Raw genomic sequence first — 24,794 nt, 5'->3', positions numbered from 1 at the left:
TGACTTACTTTAGTCTGTATGACACTCTCTAGGTCCATCCATGTGTCCATGTTCCAATGCTTTTAAGGGTGTACTCTACTGCCTTACTAAATTGATCCAAAATAGGTAGAGAAAATAAAAACAAGCATAGTTCTTATAAATTATTCATTTCCTTCCTGCTTATCTGCATTTTTGGAAATTCCATTTACTTACGAAAATTACATGATAATATTTGAAATATGGACAGAAGGAACCCTTAGATTTAGAAAGATGAAATGCTAAAGAGCACTGAAGTACTAATTTTATTAATACTTAACTTCCTTAAAAGTAACATTACAAATCAAGTAGAAATAATAATTTTTTAAAAACCTACTATAAAACAACTGATTTAACAAACTTCATTCAACTTGAAACATACTGAATATCTGTAATCTAGTGAAGAGTAGTCTTCCAGTTAACTTTATCAAGTACTCTACTTTGTCAAGTAAAAAAAAAAGAAATATAGCCTATGGGATGTTAACCTTTTATGGGATTACATTTTAATGGCTTGGAACTACTGGTCAATCAGGAATACTAGCCAAGAGCTTGTACTATGTATATAATAAACTGCTAAGGAATTAATTTGGGGGAGTGTTAGTTTTTCTAGAAACAGCTCAGAACTCAAAAACAAGATACACCTCGCCATTATGTAATCTATGTTTAAATTACATTCTCTCTTGACTTCTCTAGCATAACATGCTTAACTCATATATTGAAAACAAATTCATGAAATTTATTTTCAAACTTTACCAAAAAAATCTAAATCATATGAAAAAATTAGTTTGTGTGAATAGCAAGAAAAATGTGACAGCAATTTGGAGAACTGACATTACCAGATATTAAATATGTTATAATGTGTTATATGTGAGAGTAATCCAGAGAATGTAGAATGAAGGCAGAATAAACAGGTTAATGGAGCAGGATGGGCTCTAGAGATAAAACCCCAAAGTTAATATAATATAAAGATGGGATTTATTTCAAATCAGTGAGGAAATGTGTTTTATTCAATAAATGATGCCAAAAAAGTAAACTGTAGGTTTTGGAAGGAGAAATAAGTAAAATTAGATTCATATAAAACCCTTCACACTAAAATTAAATCTACATTCATCAAATATTTTAAAAAGAGAAACTTGGAAATAAAATAACTAGGAAAGATTTTCAGTAAATATCTATAACGATCTTGTGAGTTAAGGAGATTCTGCTACGGATGACTGCAAAGACATAATCCTACAGAGAAGACAATACATTTAACTCCATCAAAATTTACAGCTTAAATAGTTTTAAAGCACTTTCAAATTAAATTACTTACTGGCGAAAAATATTTGCAACATATATGATAAGTAAAGGGTTACTATAAGAAATGTTTACAAAGGGTAATTATAAGAAAGGAAATAGCCACAATAATGAGCAATAAACAATGGAAACCTACCTGAGCTTCCTAGTAATTAGAAAAAGGCAATTTAACATGAGATACAGTGTTCCACCAAAAACACTGACAAGAAGTTAAGAATGAAATCACCTAGTGGTAAAGGATGTGAAGAAACTGTTCTAATAGTTTTAGGGAGAGTGAAAACAGGTGCAAAGTTTCCCGAGGAACTATTGGAATTCTCACGATAACACTTTAAATGAAAAATACTTTTGCCGCAGCAACTCTTCTTCTAAAATTAGATTCTAAAAATGTGACCATACACGTTTTTAGGGATGTACATAAGAGAAATCATGAAAGTGTGGCTCTTGGAGTGAAATGTAGAGCAGCTTAAATACTCACTGATGGCTGACCCCTTCAGCAGAATAGAATGGTATCAATCATGAAATGATCATGTAGACTTTTATCTATTGATAGAAAAATGAGTACACTATATGAAGTAAAAGATACAAGTTACAAAATAATATGTAAGATATGACTTCATTAAAAAAATGTGTGTGTGTTCATGTGCACATACACATGTACACCTTGAAAACCATCTAGAATGTACATCCAGTGCTAACAGTGATTTTCTTCCACTGGTTTGATTAAACATGACTTTTAGCCTTTTCTTTATATGAAAGTATGTTGGCTATTTTTTTCAGCCCACATCATGTTCTTATAATCAGAAAAAGCAACATTTATTATGAAAATAATGGAGGTATCATAACTTTAAATTGCACTTTGAGTATAACATATACCGTAATATATATTATAACAATAATCCTGCTGGTGCATGGCTCTGAAAAACAAAAATCAACAGCAATGCTTTTCTAAGTCATTATGACTAAGTTATTTTTTTTCCTCCAGATCAGCTGGTAGAGAATTTTATGTCACAATCTTGCATGTATTATATAAAATGCAAATTGAGTACATTTTTATTTAAGGAAACTACAGATGTTGCAGTCTGCTACAAAGTTATTGTCAGAGCAATTTTATCGATTTGAATACTTTGTGTTATTTGTACAAACGACAATCAACTGCAGGGGAATCACGGTCAATTGACCACAGTACTGGTGGAAAAGGCCAGAGATCAAGTCTAGTAAAAGTCAACACATTAGAATAGGAACAACTATGGTAATAATAGCTACAATGTATTGATCCCTTACAACGAGAGGCTCTGAGGTAAGCACTTTATATATCCTTTATCACATTTAATCCTTCCAACCACCTTGTATAAAAGGCACTGATAACTGTTTCACAAATGAGGAAACTGACAGGGGCACAAGGATTTTGTCCAAGACCATAAGACTATAAGTATCAGAACAAAAGTTCAGATCAAGCTTTTCTGACTCCACTGGCCACACTCCTGTCTGCTACGCTACACACTAACCACAGTAAAAATAAACCATCAGACAAAAGCATTTGGAAATATATTGTTAATGGTGACTTGGGAAATACATACAGATATCTCAGAGCCCAGGATGTAGCCTCAGGTAGAGATGATGGAATTAAATTAGATAGATATATAGCTGCATTTTAATTCCTCTGGCATGACCACATGGTGCATTTGGTATCTAATAAGTGGGGGAGTTGACTGGAAAGTGCTGGTTATTCTTTATAAGACACTATCCAATGTAAAGACATGCTTCAGATATACAAATGATCAAGCCCAGCATGAATAAACTCTTTCTCAAGTCTATATAATTCTACTGTGATACTCTCATCATCAAATCATTGTCTGATTTCTAATTTGAACCCGCTTTTATAAAACTATGACCTACACACACACATATCTATATATAAGAGTGTGTGTGGCCTTTGGCATAATCACGTGATCATGGAGAACGCTATGGGAGGTATTCCAGTTATCTGTTGCTGTGCAACAAACCACCCCAAATGTTATTGGTTTGAAATTTTTTTAAATTTATTTTGCTCACAAATCTTCACTTTAAGTGGGGTTTGGTGGAGACTGCTAATCTCTGCTCCTGTGGCAGCAGCTGGGGAGGCTCAAAGGCCAGGTCTGAAGGCTGACTGTTGACACAAATGGCAGTTGGCAGGAAGGCTAACCTGCTGGTCAAGGGAACCCCTGGGTTCCTTAGTCACCTCTGGCTACTTCCACGTGGCCTCTCCATATGGTCTCTCAGGCATTTTCCATGTTGGTTAAAGGCTCCTCGTGTACGTGTCCCAAGGAGAAAGCCAGACAGACACTACTGTGACTTTTGTCACCCAGCCTCAAAAGTAACACAGGATCACTTCTATTGTTTTCTATTCTTCAGAAACAGGTCACTAAGGCTGACCCAGGTCCAAGGGGCGGGGAATTAGAATCCAACATTTGACAAGAGGTGTGTCAAAGACTGTGCAGACACATTTTAAAACAAAAGGAGAGAAAGAAGAAAAGGGAGGGGAGCAGAAGGGAGGAGGAAAACAAACATATCTGGGAAGGTAGATATGAATATTCTGCAATTCAAGATGTTGTTCCCAGAGTATACATTAATGAACTAATATCATGGTTCATAAATAATGTCTTTTGTGTGTTGGTTAGCCCATGAGTTAGTCTCTTCAAGATCTGAGGTGCTAAAAGTTAGTTCCTGAACCTGTAAACCTTTTTGGTCAGATCCATGGTAGTCCTTACCAGCTGGAGGCCTTTCTCTTTGACATGTCTCCAGCCACAAAGAAACATTTGATGAAGAGAGTAATGAATTTTCATTTATTCAGCTTATTTAATTACCTCCTCTGCCCCTTACCCTTCTCTCTTTCTTGCTATCTTTTTTAAAATAGAGATTGGCTTTCACCATTATGAAGGGTTTGGTTATAATTGTTGTTTAGTTTTCTTTAGGCTTTTTTTTGTTTGTTTGTTTTTGGAGGGACACCTGTGATAACCATGGCAGAATCCTAGGAAGTACTTTAGTTGTGACAGGTGAAAAGAAAATGTGGAGAACTCAGACTAAATCACAGTTCTCAATACGATGTCATTCCATGATTTCTAAAGAACCACGCTTTAAACAGTGCATCATAACCAGAATTAGTGGATTATAAATCCTAGTTTGTAGTAATCGTGACTTTGTAGTATCCTAACTAATCCTCTGGTCTGGGTAATCTTTCTTTTATTTGCTCTCTTGGGATCTGATAGTCATAGAATTCGTCTAGTCCCATAACTATGGCTGATGAACCCTATTCTACAGTGGCCACTTCTTTATAACAATTCAGTTGACTCTGCTTATTCCATAAGACTAAACATAAGCCATCTCTAAGGAGCTTCTTTAGCTCAACTCCAGCAAATGTACTTTTTGTATTTCTATTGTGGTTTTGTTCTTATAGAGTCATATGCTGTAACCACTGCCCTGCAATGAAGTCCACTATGCATTTTTCTCCATTTATATCTGCTTATATCCATATGAGGTAAACATCTTATCGCATAAGATGCATAAGAACTGCAGTCCTTAAGTAATGAGCTCATTTAAAGCATTTCATTATTCAATCAAGAAAATATCCAAATTTAAATGCATGCATTACAATAATTATTAGCACTCACTATTAAATACTAAATTAGAATTGATTCTCTAAATGGTCTTCATATATTGGACATTGTACTGAGTGATATGACTTTTAACTGCTTAACATAAAGTCATTTAATGACATTTATAACTGTGAACATCAGTGTAAGTTTTAATGAAATGGCAAATAAAAGCACATGGAGAAATGGTTCTTTGACAGAAATGGTATGTTTTTATAAGGCAGGTATAAAATTAATAAATTAGATAACTGTGAGGAAAAATGACAATGCTAGGACCCAGGAAAATACAGGCATTTCTGAATAAGGTATGAAAATAGACAGATATCAACAGCTATGTGATCCCAACAGAATGTCGTTCATTTTTTAAACTGAGGAAGCTTTATGGAGTCCTGAATCTCCACAAACACTCAGTGAAATTTCAAGAGTGATGGATATCTTTGCTGTCCAACTGGAGAACTGGAAATGAACAGAAGTTAATCGACATGCACATAGAAACAGAAGGAGTTACAAACAGACTCCCCAACTCTCAGTCGAGCACTCCTCAAACTGCTTAGCATACAATTACAGTCAACTGCATTATCCTTAAAAGGGATGGATTCTCAGATAGTCTCAAATTTTACTTCACACAGTAACCCATTTTCTTTTCCCTCTAATATTTTCAAAAGTTAATGGCAAAAGAAAAAGGTCCCAGTTTTCCAGTAAGGTTGACAAAAAGGGAGTGGAGAGGAAACTCTTTATACTGGATCATCTACTTCTGGCAATTACAGATAACAGAGTTACCAATAAAAATAGAATTCCAATCAACCACTAAATAGACTCCCACTGAGGAACATACTGGAGAAACGTGAACAGATAAGACAGAAGACAACCATATGGCTGCTCTTAATAACCCAATAAATACAAGAAAAGTGTGGTGCTTCTAATCGGTTCTAAACTAAAATTTCATTTGTATGTTGTTTCTAGCTTTAGGGAAGGCAAAATGCCAATTCTCATTTACCTTTATTCACACATTACCAGGGATTTAAGATAGTAAAGTATATAAAAATAATCTCTTTTTTTTATACCTCACGATTTTCTTTTTCCTTCTTTGTTCTTTATCCTACCCCTCACGCCAACCAGCTCAAGTTCTATCTCAGCCTTCAAAATATCCAAACTTCCGTGTGGTGAGATTCCTTCTATTACTAGTCATAACCCTCCACATAAAAACTCACAAACAAAACAACTAACAAACACACAAAAGGGAAAAAACGCACTGCCTCCTGTTCCTCTGTCACCTCCAAATTCCAGATACTTTCCCCAAGGAGCCTCCCACAGCAGGGCTCTTGCAAGAGGGTCCTTCCCGCCGGAAGCTACCCTCCCGCTCCTCCACCAGTAACTGACTCAGCCTGCAGATCCCAGGGCTGGCCTCCACTCCTGCAGTCAAAGGTGCCCTGCTCACAGATTCTAGGCAGATGTCCTGTTTCACGCCCTTGTAACACCCTGGGCTTCTTTTCCATCTTTCCTCGTGATAGGTCCAAGGTCATCAGGGCTGAGAGGACCTCCGTGGAAGCAGAGGATGTTGATTTTGTACACACAGGAGTGCTGAGCCTACTATCTACCAGAGAGCAGGCAGCTAACAGTACTTCATGGGATGAATGACCCTTAATTTTCTATCTCTTTATTCCTGTCATTTCCTCTGCCTCACAAAATGCTCCTAACCTTGACAACATCGCTACCTGTGGAATTTCCACTACCCATGCCTCAGGCCCGCCTCCTCCACAAAGCCTTCTTTGGTCACCTCTGTTAAAGGAATTCCCTTCTCTGAACTCCCACAGAACACTTTTTTGTGCTTGTCTCATGGCCTCTGTGATATACCAATTTGTCTTATTTCTTCTCCCTTATTCACAAAGTGAAGTCTTTTATACTCCTTCATATCTGTCTTTATCAAGATGTAGTTCGTGGTAAAAATCATCACTGGCCTACATGTCCGACCCCACCCTGACATTTTCCCCAAATGATGAGAGCAGTAAATGAAATATTCCCTTTTCTATTCCTAGACCCTGGCGTAGAAGACATGCTCAATCCATTTTTTACTTGTGTTGCTGAATCTGGGTTGCAGTCATTTCTGTAAAGTCTTATCTCCCCAACCAGACTTCCAGTGCTTGAAGGTCAGTCTTTGTTTTCTACACAGTGCATAACATAACACATAAACACCTGTTATGAAAATAACTATATTTCTCTGAATGGAAACACACACATTTTAAAGTATATTTTGCTTTTCAATCTTTAAACATAAAAGTTTTGTCTTCATCTCATAAAAACACTCATGTATTATGGTCAGCACTGAGTTTATTTTCTAGAACTCTGAGTATTGAGGGGGATGATAATTACCTACTTTAGGAAATTCAGATCTGAGGACCCCAAACTATGTTTGTTTTCTAAGAAATATTAGTGGAAGTAAATGTTTCACTACCTGTGGGTCAATAGTGCATGAAATTCTTCTCAGTTTTGATTTTATTCTCCATATGTTTATATTTTGTATTCTACCTCTCAAGTTTGGTAAAATAGCTTTAAGTATTTTTTTTTCAGCATATATCTGAAAAACTAAATTTTATCATGGCCCTTGATAACTTTTTGAGACCTAGCTTGACCTGAATAAGAGGGATGATGGTTTCTTGATGACTGCCATCAAGGCATGATGAAGTGTGGGTCTCCAAGAGCCACCAATCACCTGCTTGAAGGATCAAGAGGGTGATTTCCTGGTTGAGAAGCAGGCCTCATTCTCTTGGCCCATTACTCCCACATCTTCCTCCTATTCTTCTCACTCCATTAGCCTCCTGTGTGTCTGCACGGAGGCTATCGCAGGCTGACCTCCAGTCCCCAATCCCTGATATTTCCATTTCGGTCTAATCTACCATCCCAGTGGAAACATTCAGTGATGTTTACAGTAGTATTTAATCTTTCTTTGCTCCAGTTCTCAGAATTTCATTTGTAAATCTACTGAAATTATCTTATTATATCTATTGCTATCTTCTCTGGTAGATCCATATACCTTCTCCCCTAATCTAAAACCTAACAGTCTCGAAGTGCACCTTTTTCTGGTTAATCATGATAAATTCCTTTGTTGTGTCTTTGTTGTTTGGGGCCCTTGTCTAAAGCCACAACAAAACTTCAACACAGCCTCTCACTGACATATCTGGCTTTGGAATCATTCCATGGAAAGCTGAGAAATTAAGGAGTAACTTTTGAAGCCTCTGGGGATGATAAAAGTTGATCATATCCAAACAGCATTGTGGTAATATGCATGATTTTCTTCTGTATACGAAATAAGATATAAATTATAGCACAGAGAATCACAGATCATCAAGTGAAAAAACAACTTACAATTCACACACAACAGAATTTTCCTGGAATTGAGGAGGCAAGAATTATTTTCAATATTTAAAATATACATTATGGAAACTGCCCATTTGCTTGAAAAATGGCATCATAAACTAAACCAAGGTTATGTTTGTGGGACTACAGTGTGGATATTGGTTATCTCATGTGCATAGGTATTCTGCTATATATACATGCACGGATTTCTGGTACCTGGTTTCCTTTCCTTGGTGATTAGTTTTTTTCATATAACAGTACAAGAGTCTTTAACAATACCATTTGAAGATGACTGTTGATTTAATTTTCCACTAAGTTATAAAAGAGCCCAGATAAAAATGGGGTTATGTCACAGAAAAAGGAAAATTGAATGGAATTGAGTCTAGACTTCAGAGTTGCACAAATACCTGGGGGTTCTTAAAAACTACTTCAATTTATTTAGGACTCTTAAAAAATGACACAGTTTTTTCATAGCAGACTAATTTATTTATAAACAAAATTTTAAAATTTTTATTTAAATTTGCAAAATTTCAGCCAACTCCATAATAAAATATATATCTTTCAATTTTACCTTAATTTTTTAAAAAATGACACTTTTTGTTTTCAAGTACTCAAAACTTGATTTAGAAATGAACAGTCCTTGAGTCTGAATACTTGATCAGTTTTTGAAAAATGCTATAAGAAATTTCTAGTTTGTCACCCGAATTGCATGTCAGACAACAAAGAACATTTTGTCCCGCTTACATACCATTCAATCATAATCTGAGTTTGACTGCAAAGCTTTCAGAATTCAATTTTATGTAGAATTTAGAAAATATGACTGTAGGGAACAGTGTAAGGACAGGGAGACCATTTCTCTTTGACAAGAGCAGGGCAGAATGAGAGAGGAGTCAATGTGTTCTTTCCTCTTTTACTTCTGTTTCCATTCTCCACCCTCCACGTTTAAGCACCCAGCAGCCCTTTGGGTTCGATAGCTCCCCTGGAACCACAAGGGTTGGGATTGTTTAAATACATATTTGGAGATGTTTGTGTCACGTTGGTTATTGCATTATGCAGATGAGTTTGGGCAACATAAGAATATGGAGCTCCTTTTACATTGTGCAAACAAAGGCTTTCATTTGTGACTACCTCAGGGACACTTGGTCAACCTCAGACCTTTTCTTAAAAACGAAACAAAGCCAACCTTCCATTATTACTAGATATTGGAAAAAATAAGAACATATAGTTTATACCAGGAAACCATCCTGAGAAATCCTGAGACTCATTTTGTGAGATCCTAATCAAGCCTAAAACAACAACAAAAAGCAACCAAAAGAAACACAGAGCCCTTCAAGGATAGTAATTTGATTAAACTAAAACATTAATAAGAAACTTTTCGGACATAAAATATGCAAATGACCTATAAATAAAAAATTTCACAGTATTAGGTGACACTTATTTACTATTCATTTTGTTCTGGTCAACATCTTCCCAGAAGATGAAATCAAAGATAGAGACCATGAATATTAATTAACTTGTATTCAAACTAATGTTCCAGTTGACATATACTGAGCCTAACAGGGAAAATGCAAGAAATAAATTGCATGTTGAGTAAGATGAAAACTCTTCATTTGTTGCACTGAGTTTAATAATTATGTCATTTATTATAATTCAGGGGATAGTTTTTAGTATCAAGCTTCACTTGAAATAAGTCTTTGAGCTATTTTAACAGATTCATCTCAACTGTTTCTGATAAGAAAGAGAAGTTCTATGTAAAAGAGCTTAACTCTGGTCAAAATCAAACAATCTAAAAAAGAAAGTTTTGTATTGTTTTACACAGAATTTCGTAAATATTACTTCTCAAAAACATAAAATATAATGCATGCTATAGGCTAAGTAGTGAAATCAACACCCCTTAATAAGCATAAAAATCATGACCTTGGTTATTTATTACTTTGAGGTTTGCTATGATCTGAATGTTTGTGTTTTCCCCAAATTCATATGTTGAAACCTGTTTCCCACTTTGATGGTATTTGGAGTTGGGGCCTTTAGAAGGTGATTAGGTCATGAGAGCAGAGCCCTTATTAAAAGAGACCCCAGAGAGCTCCCTCACCCTGTCTACCACTTGAGGACACAATGAGCAGACGGCCATCTAAGGCTCAGAAAGTGGGCTCTCACCAGACACTGAATCTGTTGGTGCCTTAATCTTGGACTTCCATCCTCCACAGCTGTGAGAAATAAGTATTTGTTGTTTATAAGCCACCCAATTTGTGGTATTTTGGGTATAGCAGACTGAACAGACTAAGACAAGATATAATTGATTTCTTTTTCATCCCAGGGACTATCCCTTATCCTAAACCCCACTGTCAGATGTGAGGGAAAAAGCAACAATCTCACAGTTGGCTAAGAAACCCTTCATTACCACGAAAGCACCACTAAGCCAAATGTCTTCACAGGAGAGTGTTTGATGGACAGGGAATACTCACTTTTAAAAGTTATGATTCAGAACTCAGGAATAATTCCTAGAGAGTAAGGCTTCTGGGTATGCGTTAGCCTACATGTGTGCAAGTAAGAAAAATATATATCCCCCAACGCACATACAAACACGAATATCTTCATTGTTTAAGGTATCATAGGTAAAATATAAAATGAAGATTTACACAGAAAACTTAAAGTCTATATCATACCCAAAGTTGAATTAATTTCACTAATGGAAAAAAATCCTAATTGAGTCTGTCCCTCTTAATCTCAAGCACACACCCTTGGAGTTGACTAGAATTCTTTTTATAATAAGGTAAGATGCCTTTCAGAACTAATGTGATACTCCTTCTAAGATAACAGTGACTAGTGTAGAACTGAATTTGTTTCAGATTTCTCTGTCTAAAGTGTAGGTAGAGTCAAGTTTATATTCGTAGTCTTAAAAACCAAGGTGAAAGTTTACTGCTATTTAAAATGATCTAGTTAGATTATCTTTAAGTGCCTAAATATTAATTAAGAATACATTACAGACCCTGCTCTTTTGAATTTTAAATATATGGATATTTTATTCAAGCGATAGAAATTAAACATTTTTATAATAATGTAATACATAGTGTATAAAATAGTGTCAAAATTTAAAATACTCTACAAATTTAAATATGATAAACGACTTAAAATGCCTATCTTCTCACCTTCTTAAGAAACAAACACCGCACACAATGCTTTAGAAAATAGAAGTCATGGTTTACATTTAGCTGCATTGTAAAAATACAATCCAGAAAAATGGTTTTAAGATAAGAGCAAAGAAGAAGGAATTAAACCTCTCATATTGAGCAATTCTGCCCACCCACTGGTATAGTTATTCAGAAGTGTGCATACCTTCATTTCCTTTATTTAACCAACATTTATTTATGTTCATTAGATATGGGGAAAAAAAATAGTTGGATATGAGAATTTTTTCCTCCTTTCTTAAACAATATCTTTAAATAATGTTATCCTCTCTTCTTTTATAAAAGTAGCATTTATGGTTCTAAATACTCCCTTTAAATACTAATTGAGCTGCATCCCAAAAGATTTGATATGTGTTATATTTTCATTATTGTTTGATCCCATATTTCCATTTGGATTTTTTTTATTGACTAAGTTAATTGAATTTCCATGTTTAAGAGGTTTTTATGGTTATGTTTCCGTTAGTGATATTTAAATGACTTAAAACATGATCAATTATTGAAATGTTCCTTATGTGCTCAAAAAAGGGGTGCCCCCCATGGTTGGGTGTAGCACTCAGGATGCCACCCTGCTCAGTGGTTGTGTTAGTAGGCTACGGCTTCCTGAGTTTGCACTGCCAGAGCCCTCAACTCCTCAGAGAGTTAGCTCACTATCTTCCATCATGGTTACAGCTGCATCTGTACAATTTGTTAATTCTGACAATTTGTCCTTAATGTAATTTATATCCATGTTATAGAGATCATACAATTTTTAAACTACTATATCTTCCTGGGTTATTGAATCTTTTATCAAAATCTATTTTTAATAATGTTTCTTAACTTTTAATAATGCTTTTTTTCCCTAAATCTATTTTATATGCAATTAAAATAGTTTCAACAGCTGTGTTTGGTGACTATTTGTGTGGTACATCATTTTCCATTCTTCCACTTTCAATGTTTTTGTTCTCATATGTTTTAGGTGTACCTTTTGTAACCTCCATAAAGCTGGATTTTCTTCTCTTAATCCAGTCTAATAATCTGTCTTCTAAACTTTAGATAGTCCATTTACATTTAATTTCATTAACTGTTATATTTGGTTTTATTTCTACCTTTTTTTTTTGGTGTGTGCTACTTATTTGTCCCATTTTCCTCTAATTCACTCTCTCCCTCTTTTTTCCCTTCCTTCCTTCCTTCCTTCCTCCCTCCCTCCCTTCTCTCTTTCTAACTTGACACCTGTATTGTATTTCAATCCCCTAGATGGTAATTCTATACAATTTAAATGCATTTTTAACTTGAGTTTCATGTTAAAAACGACTGGTATAACTAGATCACTGGGGTAGGTATTGCTTCTCAGTGGGTTATACAGGGCAGCTTCTGAGGAGGCCCCCAGGTCATGGTTCAGATGAAGTCATCTGAACTTGGAGGTGATGAACTTGGCATGGGACCCATGACCTTGCAGGGTGTGGTTGTGAGCCCCTCCTGGGAGAAGAGGGGCTTTGTGACAAGGCCCTCAGGGGCATATACCATGCTGTGCACTGGACGACTTTGCACTCCTGCCCTCCCCGGGACTTGAGGCCCCCAACCCCACGTGGTCCCCCAGCAGGGGCATGGTGAGGAAGCCTGGGCACTGGACAGCAAGGACTTGAACCCGGCCAAGGCACATGAGACCCAGCCCTGAACCTATAAACTCATGGTGTTCAGAAAGGTCTTTGAGGAGAAGCAGCCTATTTACCACCAGACAATTCACAAGGGAGAAGAACCCCAAACGTGTCGGGAGTGTGAGGTATCCTCAGAATTACACACCAGAGGAAAGCCTTCAAGTTCACTAACACACCTCGGCAGCCAGCTGAGGAGTGCACGGGGGTGAGGAACTCTGGCTGAGAGGCCAACACAGAGCTGCCTGATCTTATGGCTTTTCAGGATGAGCTTGAGGTTTGAATTTTTATGTGAAATCTCCTAATTGAATAAAATGTTGACATTGTTATTTTATAGCTTTATTGGGGTATCATTAACATCAAATAAACTGCACGTGGATAAATAGCCTACGTTTTGACATACATATACATCCATGAAGCCAACACCACAATTAAGATACTGAACAATTTCTCATCCCCAAAGATTCCTCGGGCCCTTTTTAGTCCCATCCTCATGCTCTACTTGCCTCTACCCAGTCCCTAGGTAACTACTGATCTATTTTCTATCACTGTAGATTGTTTGTGCTCTCTAGAATTTCACATAACTGGAATCATGCAGCATCTCCTTTTTTTGTTTGGCTTCTCTCACTAGCATAATTATTTTGCGAACCATCTGGGTTGCAGCGTATGTCAACAGTGACTTCCTTTTTATCACTGAGCAGTAAACCAATGTAGGGCTCTTCCAGTTTGTCTACACACTCACCTGTTGTTGGACATGTGGGTTATTTCCAGTGTGCGCTGTTACAAACAAAGCTGCTATGAACATTCATGTACCAAAAACAAGTTTAATTTTAGTCACTGTCTTTCCTTTCTGGTGAAAAGTACAAAGATCCTAGAATGCTTTAACTTTATGTTCGATGCTTATATGCAATTTTGTCCAGCAACTTTATTTATCTTTACATATATTTCCATTAATCAAATATTATCATACTGATTGTTACATTTTGTTTAGGTTTCTCTACATTTTTTCCAACCATTCCTTCTCACATTTCAGGTTTTCCTTCTGGGATCGTTTTCTTTCTTTCTGAAATAATTTAACTTAAAAATATTTGAAAGGTTTAGATGGAAGTTAATTCCCTGAGTTTCTGTTTACCTGAAAATATTTTTTTGGTTGTTGATCTTGTCTTTTGTTTTTAAAAAGTTTTTCTTAAATACAATTTTAGTTTAGCATTTATTTTCTTTCAACATTTTGAAGATATTGTTCCTGTGTCGTCTGCCTTCTGATGTTGCTGTTGGTTTAATAACTATCGATTGTTTCTCCTGTGTAGTAAACAGTCTTCTTCATTCTGCTGCTTTTAGAATCTTTTCTCTGTTCTGCAATTTCAGTGATCGACTTAGGCGGGGCTTTCATTTTATTCCTACTCCTTGGGACTCTTGAAAAATTGGGAGTCTTAAAAATTGTGGAAAGCTCTGCTTCATTATCTTTTAAAATATTACCTTTCCACTATTCTCTCTATTATTTTCTTCTGGAAATCTAATTTTATCCACCATATTGTTTAACTTCTCTTTTATATTTTAAATCTGTTATATTTTCTGCCTGCATTTTGAGTAATTTTATCAGGGCAAATTTCAGATCTAAGTTAGAATTGCTCTTTCACCTACTTACCTGCTGTTTAGCCTATTTAGTCAATTTTGTGTCAATTATTATAGTTTTTAATTCTAGAATTTCTCGTGTTATTGTGTGCATGTGTGTACATGTGGGCATGCATGTTTGTGTGTGTGTATTTAATCTTTTAATCTGACTGGATATTTCTGATAGTCTTTTGTTTTTTAATCATATGTGCGCTTTCATTTTTTAAACACATTAAGCATACTTATAGTCTTTCCCAGGCTACTTTCATCTCTGTGTTCTTTCCAGGTTTGAACTCTGCTCGCTCTCATTCATGATGGCACACTTCCATCTGTGATTTTTCTGATTGTTAGGTCATGCTCTGTGAAACTTTATCTGAGGGAATTATTTTAGGACTCATTTGAGAGCACAGGTCTCCTTGGGAGGATTTGGGTTAATCTCAGCCCAGTTCCTGGCACTGCCAACTCATGGCCACCCTAAACAACATTCTAGACTCAGGACTTTATATAAGTGCACACAGAAAGAGTAAAATTTAGCCCCAAACTCAGGTAAAGATGGGTCTGTGCTTACAAATTCTTAGGAGTAACATTTCTGCCTAGAGTGAAAACAAAATAGGCAACTATCCCCAGCACCTTCCTCTCTCCACTTGATCCCAGGAGGAAATCATGTTTTCCAGGAGGTTCTTCATGTAGAATTCTATGGTTTCACTTTCCACCTTCACGAGGCCCTAAACTCACCGGCAGTCTCCAGCGTTTGCCTGGTCTGAGGCTGTAACCCCTGGTGGCGAGTGGCTTTAGCTTACACAGTTTCCTTTCTGGAGTCCAGCCTTCTCTTACTTTTTGGCATATGGCCTTTTCCTTACTGTGTTGTCAGTTCAGCTGTTCTTTAAAAATATGTGTTTGGAATTCAATTCACTACTTTTATATAGTGTGCACTGCAAGGATTTTTTAGGGTGTCAGTTCACCATGCTGTCCGAAACAAAGCTTCAGTATAACCTGATTTATACGAAGCTCTGTATACTGATAAGTAGGCGAGGTGAATATTCAACAAGCAAAGGTCGTGATTCTCAGCCCTAGCAACACAGTAGCCCTGTGACCAATTTGAAGCTAAATCCTTAAAGATGCAAGATTGTCTATCCTGCTATGCTGAATCCTCCCAATTAATATGAAGGTACACAGAGGCAGTCAGACTGTCAGTGACTGAAGTAGATTTTCAAAGGAGCTCACATTGCTGTAAAGATGATATGGATATCATAATGTGACATGCACCAGAGGATTTAAATTATTATTAAATGTAATTATATCTACATGGCATGTATACTATAATATATACATATTACATCCACATATATATATGCAAATACAATTATACTTAAGAAATCTGTCCTATAAAGTATGTATACTTTAATTTCATCCCAATAGCAAACTTGCAAGACTGTATTGTGCCTCGATATCGGTGAGTGACGCACAAGTCATTATTTTTCTTCAGAATTTGCATTAATAAAAAGCTGTTCAGTGTCCCTAGTCCCGTTTGATGGAGAATGATCATTACTGCTGCTCACTGCTGTCTCTGTAGCCTTGCAATCATCCAGCAGATTGGAGAGAGAAGGCACATCTAATGATCCTAGCTCAAACACTCTACCTGTTGCTGTTGACAGACTTTGTTCCTTAGAGAAGATATTAACTGCCAGCTGGCTGTGACAGTTTGTGAACTAACATGACATTTGTGTTGGCGCCGTAAGAGTATTTACAGCTCACTCGGAAAATATATATAATCAGATTATGATGAACCCAAGGATTTTCAAAGTAAAAAGTATAATACACAAATTATAAACATGACCATAATAATAAAAGTATTTAAAAAATAACTTCAGTGCTTAGGCTCTCATTCCAGAAATACCTTTTCTATATGAAACATACGGTGTATGTTTGCAAAGAAAAAATGGATTGCAGAGAACAGAGGATGGGGATTCCATTTACAGCTGGTCATTCATTCTAAATTTTCTAACAGCCCACTATGTCAGAAAAGTGCTAAGAAAGGTAGAAAGAGCAATTTTGAATGATATGGAATGTAAATGTAAAACATCCCAGCATTAGGAAAAAGATGAACGTTATAGCTTTGTTATTTTCTTTTGTCAGACTCTGAACGGGATCTTCTTTATATTCCATGAATATCACCTTGTGAGGAATTTAAATTGTCATGTTTCAACATAATCACCCAAAGTGGTTAAGCCTCTAGGAAAGTGACACTGGAAGGCAACGATACAGGCAGAATTTTTGGTGAATATTATGAACACTTTTGAATCTTATAACATTTTTTGTAAATATAAAAGTGGATGGGTAGAATCAATTAGTGTTTTGTCTCCAATCTCATTTCCTAGTAAACACTGGAGATGCCACAATGAAAGAACAGATTTGACCAGAACTTACTGCTCTAGTCCCGGGGCAGTTTGGAGACTGGCATTCACCACTCATCCGGTTTGGGATTAAGACATCTTCCCAGCGAGAAGGACCCTTTGAGAAAAAAACAGCATATACTTAGTGCACAAATTGTAATTCAAATGTATTCCCTAATACATTTTCTAAAATCTATTTATGCTGTAAAACGATAATGAAAGTAATATGTAATCCAAAGATTTTCAAAGTAAGATACATAGACCCTGGGGGTTCTCAGGACCCTTTTGGGGGATCTGGTAGGTCAAAACCATTTTCTTCAATGTACTAAGATGATATTTGGCATATTGCTCCAAACATGTATCACATGTACATGTAGTAGTTTCCTCATTGCAGTTATATTTAATTGTTTAAAAAATTAATTAAATAATTTTCTTAAGTTCATTGCAATTTCAGTTGATAACTTTTAAATGAAAACACACATGCAAGTCTCACTCAAAAGGACTATTTGGGGGCAGCAGTGGAGCTCGGGGAGGCACACCTGGAGGACCGCTGGGCGCCGTCGGCAGGCTGAGCAGGCACCTTTATCTCCTCTCCCTCCTGAGGCCCCGTGAGAATTACAGTTAACAACTAGCAACGTGTAAACCCATAATACTAAGAAAAACAGAAGGCAGAGATTTGGTTGAGAAGAGAGTTCCAAACTTTTCTGGAAATCTGCAATAGGCTGCAGCAGAGGAGGGGGCCTCTGTGCCGTGCAGGCCCACAAGGAGCCCAAAGGCTCGAGAAAAAGGAGGCAGGAGAGAAAGCAGAGTGAGACCTGGAGCAGCAAACAGGGAGAAAGTTACAATCTAATAAGCAGAAGATCCTAAAAATCTTCTAGATAGAAAGGTCAGATCCCCAGCTTAGAAACACAGAATGCAATGAAACTTTCTGTGCATATCACAGATACGAATTTTTCATGCGTTTATTTTTCAAGGCCCAAAAAGCAACAAAAACATTTATGTAACAATTCCTATAGTTGTCACATAAATACTACTTTATCTGACAAACCCTTGTGTTGTACAAGGGAATTATAGAAAACTCATTCACAATTTTCTTCTTGATCTCAGACCATAACAAAACATACAGGTAATAAAACTGAATAGAACTCCATTGGATATGAGAATTCAACATAATAAAATATATGTGCTAGTTTATCCATACTACTCAAACTATTAGTATTGAATGCTATTGCTATAACCATCCTGAAAATAGAAACAAATTTCCCAGTTAATTTCTGCCATTATAAAGCAGTTTTAACTTTGCTCCTTTCTAGTTTTAGAAAATATAAAATGTTAATTGGTTAATCACTGCATACACTGTTTTAATAGTTGCATGGGTAAAGCATTTATAATTAACGGGCTTTATATAGGAGTAAGAAAGGTGTCAAGACCACAAGATTAACAAGGACTGCAAATCATATGGCAGCACAAGGGAGCTATGAATTAGAATGCATCAAGGAAAGAATACAAAAAAAAAAAAATGTATTTCATCTCTCAAAGGTATAGAATTGGAGAAAGACATCAGAAAAAAAAATGTCAGACAGAACAGTGTGAAATACATGTCTTAATAAACAATCGTGTGGCTGCTTTTTAGAAAATTTTCTCCTTTTTGTCCAGTAGTAGTTACAAAGAAGAAAAATACATAAATTATTTGAGCATCTATATCAGGAGTCAGCAAACAATGGCCTTGTTGGCCAAATCCAGCCTAGGGTTTGCTTTTGTACAGCCCACGACCTAAGAATGGTTTTACATATTTAAATGCTTGAAAAGCATAAAAAGAAGAGCATTTCAGGGCAAGATGGCGGAAGAGTAAGACGCGGAGATCACCTTCCTTCCCACAGATACAGTAGAAATACATCTACACGTGGAACTGCTCCTACAGAACACCCACTGAACGCTGGCAGAAGACGTCAGACCTCCCAAAAGGCAAGAAACTCCCCACGTACCTGGGTAGGGCAAAAGAAAAAAGAAATAACAGAGACAAAGAATAGGGATGGGACCTGCACCAGTGGGAGGGAGCCGTGAAGCAGGAAAGGTTTCCACACACTAGGAAGCCCCTTCGCGGGCGGAGACTGCGGGTGGCGGAGGGGGGAAGCTTCGGAGCCACGGAGGAGAGCGCAGCCACAGGGGTGCGGAGGGCAAAGCGGAGAAAATCCCACACTTCCCGCACGGAGGCTCGGCGCTGACCAGCACTCACCAGCCCGAGAGGCTTGTCTGCTCAGCCGCTGGGGCGGGCGGGGCTGGGAGCTGAGGCCCGGGCTTCCGTCGGATCGCAGGGAGAGGACTGGGGTTGGCGGCGTGAACACAGCCTGAAGGGGTTAGTGCGCCACAGCTAGCTGGGAGGGAGTCCGGGAAAAAGTATGGAGCTGCCGAAGAGGCAAGAGACTTTTTCTTGCCACTTTGTTTCGCGGCGTGCAAGGAGAAGGGATTCAGAGCACAGCCTAAACGAACTCCAGAGACAGGGGCGAGCCGCGGTTATCAGCGCGGACCCCAGAAACGAGCAGGAGACGCTAAGGCTGCTGCTGCCGCCACCAAGAAGCCTGTGTGCGAGCCCAGGTCACTCTCCACACCGCCCCTCCCGGGAGCCGGTGCAGCCCGACACGGCCAGGCTCCGGTGATCCGGGGACAACTTTCCCAGGAGAACGCAGGGTGCGCCTCGGGCTGGTGCAACGTCACGACGCCTCTGACGCTGCAGGCTTGCCCCGCCTCCTCCGTACCGCTCCCTCCCCCCGGGCCTGAGTGAGTCAGAGCCCCTGAAGCAGCTGCTCCTTTAACCCCGTCCTCCCTGGGCGGGGAACAGACGCCCTCAGGCAACCTACATGCAGAGGCGGGTCCAAATCCAAAGCTGAACCCCGGGAGCTGTGCGAACAAAGAAGAGAAAGGGAAATCCCTCCCAGCAGCCTCAGGAGCAGCGGATTAAAGCTCCACAAACAACTTGATGTGCCTGCATCTGTTGAATACCAGAATAGACAACGAATCATCCCAAATTCAGGAGGTGGACTTTGGGAGCAGGATATATTAATTTTTCCCCTTTTCCTTTTTTTGTGAGTGTATATGTGTATGCTTCTGGGTGAGATTTTGTCTGTGAACTTTGCTTTCACCATTAGTCCTAGGGTTAGGTCAGTCCGTTGTTTTTTTTTTTTTTACTTAAAAAATTTTTTTTCCTAATAAATGTTTTCTTAATAATTTTTTCCTTATTTTCTATTTTTAAAAATTAAAAAAAAAATTTTAATAAGTTTTTTCATGTTTTTTATTTGAAAAAATTAAAATTTTTTTTCTTAATAAATTTTTTTCTTAATAATTTTTTTCTTATTTTTTATTATAAAAAATTAATAAATCTATTTTTTAAAATTAAAAAAAATTTTTTCCTTCATAAATTTATTCTTAATAATTTTTTTTCTTATTTTATATTATAATAGCTTTATTTTATTTTATTTTATCCTCTTTCTTTCTTTCTTTCTTTCTTTCTTTCTTTCTATTTTTTCTTCCTTTTATTCTGAGCCGTGTGGATGAAAGGCTCTTGGTGCTCCAGGCAGGCATCAGGGCTGTGCCTCTGAGGTGGGAGAGCCAACTTCAGGACACTGGTCCACAAGAGACCTCCCAGCTCCACGTAATACCAAATGGCGAAAATCTCTCAGAGATCTCCATCTCAACATCAAGACCCAGCTTCACAGTGCTGGACACCCTATGCCAAACAACTAGCAAGACAGGAACACAGTCCCATCCATTAGCAGAGAGGCTGCCTAAAATCATAATAAGGCCACAGACACCCCAAAACACACCACCAGACGTGGACGTGCCCACCAGAAAGACAAGATCCAGCCTCATCCACCAGAACACAGGCACTAGTCCCCTCCACCAGGAAGCCTACACGACCCACTGAACCAACCTTAGCCACTGGGGACAGATACCAAAAACAACGGGAACTACGAACCTGAGGCCTGTGAAAAGGAGACCCCAAACACAGTAAGATAAGCAAAATGAGAAGACAGAAAAACACACAGCAGGTGAAGGAGCAGGGTCAAAACACACCAGACCTAACAAATGAAGAGGAAATAGGCAGTCTACCTGAAAAAGAATTCAGAATAATGATAGTAAAGATGATCCAAAATCTTGGAAATAGAATAGACAAAATGCAAGAAACATTTAACAAGGACCTAGAAGAACTAAAGAGGAACCAAGCAACGATGAAAAACACAATAAATGAAATTAAAAATACTCTAGATGGGATCAATAGCATAGCAGAATAACTGAGGCAGAAGAACGGATAAGTGACCTGGAAGATAAAATAGTGGAAATAACTACTGCAGAGCAGAATAAAGAAAAAAGAATGAAAAGAACTGAGGACAGTCTCAGAGACCTCTGGGACAACATTAAATGCACCAACATTCGAATTATAGGGATCCCAGAAGAAGAAGAGAAAAAGAAAGGGACTGAGAAAATATTTGAAAAGATTATAGTTGAAAACTTCCCTAATATGGGAAGGAAATAGTTAATCAAGTCCAGGAAGCATAGAGAGTCCCATACAGGATAAATCCAAGGAGAAACATGCCAAGACACATATTAATCAAACTATCAAAAATTAAATACAAAGAAAAAATATTAAAAGCAGCAAGAGAAAAATAACACACAAGGGAATCCCCATAAGGTTAACAGCTGATCTTTCAGCAGAAACTCTGCAAGCCAGAAGGGAGTGGCAGGATATACTTAAAGTGATGAAGGAGAAAAACCTACAACCAAGGTTACTCTACCCAGCAAGGATCTCATTCAGATGTGATGGAGAAATTAAAAGCTTTACAGACAAGCAAAAGCTGAGAGAGTTCAGCACCACCAAACCAGCTTTACAACAAATGCTAAAGGAACTTCTCTAGGCAGGAAACACAAGAGAAGGAAAACACCTACAATAACAAACCCAAAATATTTAAGAAAATGGGAATAGGAACATACATATCGATAATTACCTTAAATGTAAATGGATTAAATGCTCCCAACAAAAGACACAGACTGGCTGAATGGATACAAAAACAAGACCCATATATATGCTGTCTACAAGAGACCCACTTCAGACCTAGAGACACATACAGACTGAAAGTGAGGGGATAGAAAAAGTTATTCCATGCAAATGGAAATCAAAAGAAAGCTGGAGTAGCAATTCTCATATCAGACAAAATAGACTTTAAAATAAAGACTATTACAAGAGACAAAGAAGGACACTATATAATGATCAAGGGATCGATCCAAGAGGAAGGTATAACAATTGTAAATATTTATGCGCCCAACATAGGAGCACCTCAATACATAAGGCAAATGCTAACAGCCATAAAAGGGGAAATCGACAGTAACACAATCATAGTAGGGGACTTAAACACCCCACTTTCACCAATGGACAGATCATCCAAAATGAAAATAAATAAGGAAACACAAGCTTTAAATGATACATTAAACAAGATGGACTTAATTGATATTTATAGGACATTCCACCCAAAAACAACAGAATACATATTTTTCTCAAGTGCTCATGGAACATTCTCCAGGATAGATCATATCTTGGGTCACAAATCAAGCCTTGGTAAATTTAAGAAAATTGAAATCGTATCAAGTATCTTTTCTGACCACAACGCTATGAGACTAGATATCAATTACAGGAAAAGATCTGTAAAAAATACAAACACATGGAGGCTACAGAATACACTACTTAATAACGAAGTGATCACTGAAGAAATCAAAGGGGAAATTAAAAAATACCTAGAAACAAATGACAATGGAGACACGACGACCCAAAACCTATGGGATACAGCAAAACCAGTTCTAAGAGGGAAATTTATAGCAATACAATCCTACCTCAAGAAACAGGAAACATCTCGAATAAACAACCTAACCTTGCACCTAAAGCAATTAGAGAAAGAAGAACAAAAAAACCCCAAAGCTAGCAGAAGGAAAGAAATCATAAAGATCAGATCAGAAATAAATGAAAAAGAAATGAAGGAAACAATAGCAAAAATCAATGAAACTAAAAGCTGGTTCTTTGAAAAGATAAACAAAATTGATAAACCATTAGCCAGACTCATCAAGAGAAAAAGGGAGAAGACTCAAATCAATAGAATTAGAAATGAAAAAGGAGAAGTAACCACTGACACTGCAGAAATACAAACGATCATGAGAGATTACTACAAGCAACTCTATGCCAATAAAATGGACAACCTGGAAGAAATGGACAGATTCTTAGAAATGCACAACCTGCCGAGACTGAACCAGGAAGAAATAGAAAATATGAACAGACCAATCACAAGCACTGAAATTGAAACTGTGATTAAAAATCTTCCAACAAACAAAAGCCCAGGACCAGATGGCTTCACAGGCGAATTCTATCAAACATTTAGAGAAGAGCTAACACGTATCCTTCTCAAACTCTTCCAAAATATTGCAGAGGGAGGAACACTCCCCAACTCATTCTACAAGGCCACCATCACCCTGATACCAAAACCAGACAGAGATGTCACAAAGAAAGAAAACTACAGGCCAATATCACTGATGAACATAGATGCAAAAATCCTCAAGAAAATACTAGTAAACAGAATCCAACAGCACATTAAAAGGATCATACACCATGATCAAGTGGGGTTTATTCCAGGAATGCAAGGATTCTTCAATATATGCAAATCAATCAACGTGATACATCATATTAACAAATTGAAGGAGAAAAACCATATGATCATCTCAATAGATGCAGAGAAAGCTTTCGACAAAATTCAACACCCATTTATGATAAAAGCCCTGCAGAAAGTAGGCATAGAGGGAACTTTCCTCAACATAATAAAGGCCATATATGACAAACCCACAGCCAACATTGTCCTCAATGGTGAAAAACTGAAACCATTTCCACTAAGATCAGGAACAAGACAAGGTTGCCCACTCTCACCACTATTATTCAACATAGTTTTGGAAGTGTTAGCCACAGCAATCAGAGAAGACAAAGAAATAAAAGGAATCCAAATCGGAAAAGAAGAAGTAAAGCTGTCACTGTTTGCAGATGACATGATACTATACATAGAGAATCCTAAAGATGCTACCAGAAAACTATTAGAGCTAATCAATGAATTTGGTAAAGTAGCAGGATACAAAATTAATGCACAGAAATCTCTTGCATTCCTATATACTAATGATGAAAAATCTGAAAGTGAAATTAAGAAAACACTCCCATTTACCATTGCAACAAAAAGAATAAAATATCTAGGAATAAACCTACCTAAGGAGACAAAAGACCTGTATGCAGAAAATTATACGACACTGATGAAAGAAATTAAAGATGATACAAATAGATGGAGAGATATACCATGCTCTTGTATTGGAAGAATCAACATTGTGAAAATGACTCTACTACCCAAAGCAATCCACAGATTCAATGCAATCCCTATCAAACTACCACTGACATTTTTCACAGAACTAGAACAAAAAATTTCACAATTTGTATGGAAACGCAAAAGACCCCGAATAGCCAAAGCAATCTTGAGAATGAAAAATGGAGTTGGAGGAATCAGGCTCCCTGACTTCAGACTATACTACAAAGCTACAGTAATCAAGAGAGTTTGGTACTGGCACAAAAACAGAAATATAGATCAATGGAACAGGATAGAAAGC

The 24,794-nt window shown here is 37.3% G+C and overlaps 1 protein-coding gene across 8 annotated transcripts in view; it reads right to left on the bottom strand.

Moving 5' to 3' along the window:
- PRKN (parkin RBR E3 ubiquitin protein ligase) overlaps positions 1–24,794 on the bottom strand; it is a 1,325,586-nt gene that overhangs the window by 662,489 nt on the left and 638,303 nt on the right. For all 8 annotated transcript variants that reach the window (XM_059940863.1, XM_059940861.1, XM_059940859.1 and 5 more), the window contains one exon: positions 17,152–17,235. In XM_059940863.1, the coding sequence (XP_059796846.1) occupies positions 17,152–17,235 (84 nt within the window). The remainder of the gene's footprint in view (positions 1–17,151; positions 17,236–24,794) is intronic.

The sequence above is a fragment of the Balaenoptera ricei genome, chromosome 12, assembly GCF_028023285.1.
Source record: "Balaenoptera ricei isolate mBalRic1 chromosome 12, mBalRic1.hap2, whole genome shotgun sequence".
Classification (NCBI taxonomy): Eukaryota; Metazoa; Chordata; class Mammalia; order Artiodactyla; family Balaenopteridae; genus Balaenoptera; species Balaenoptera ricei.
The sequence above is the reverse complement of the archived record's forward strand: the minus strand, read 5'-3'. Positions and strand labels throughout refer to the sequence as shown.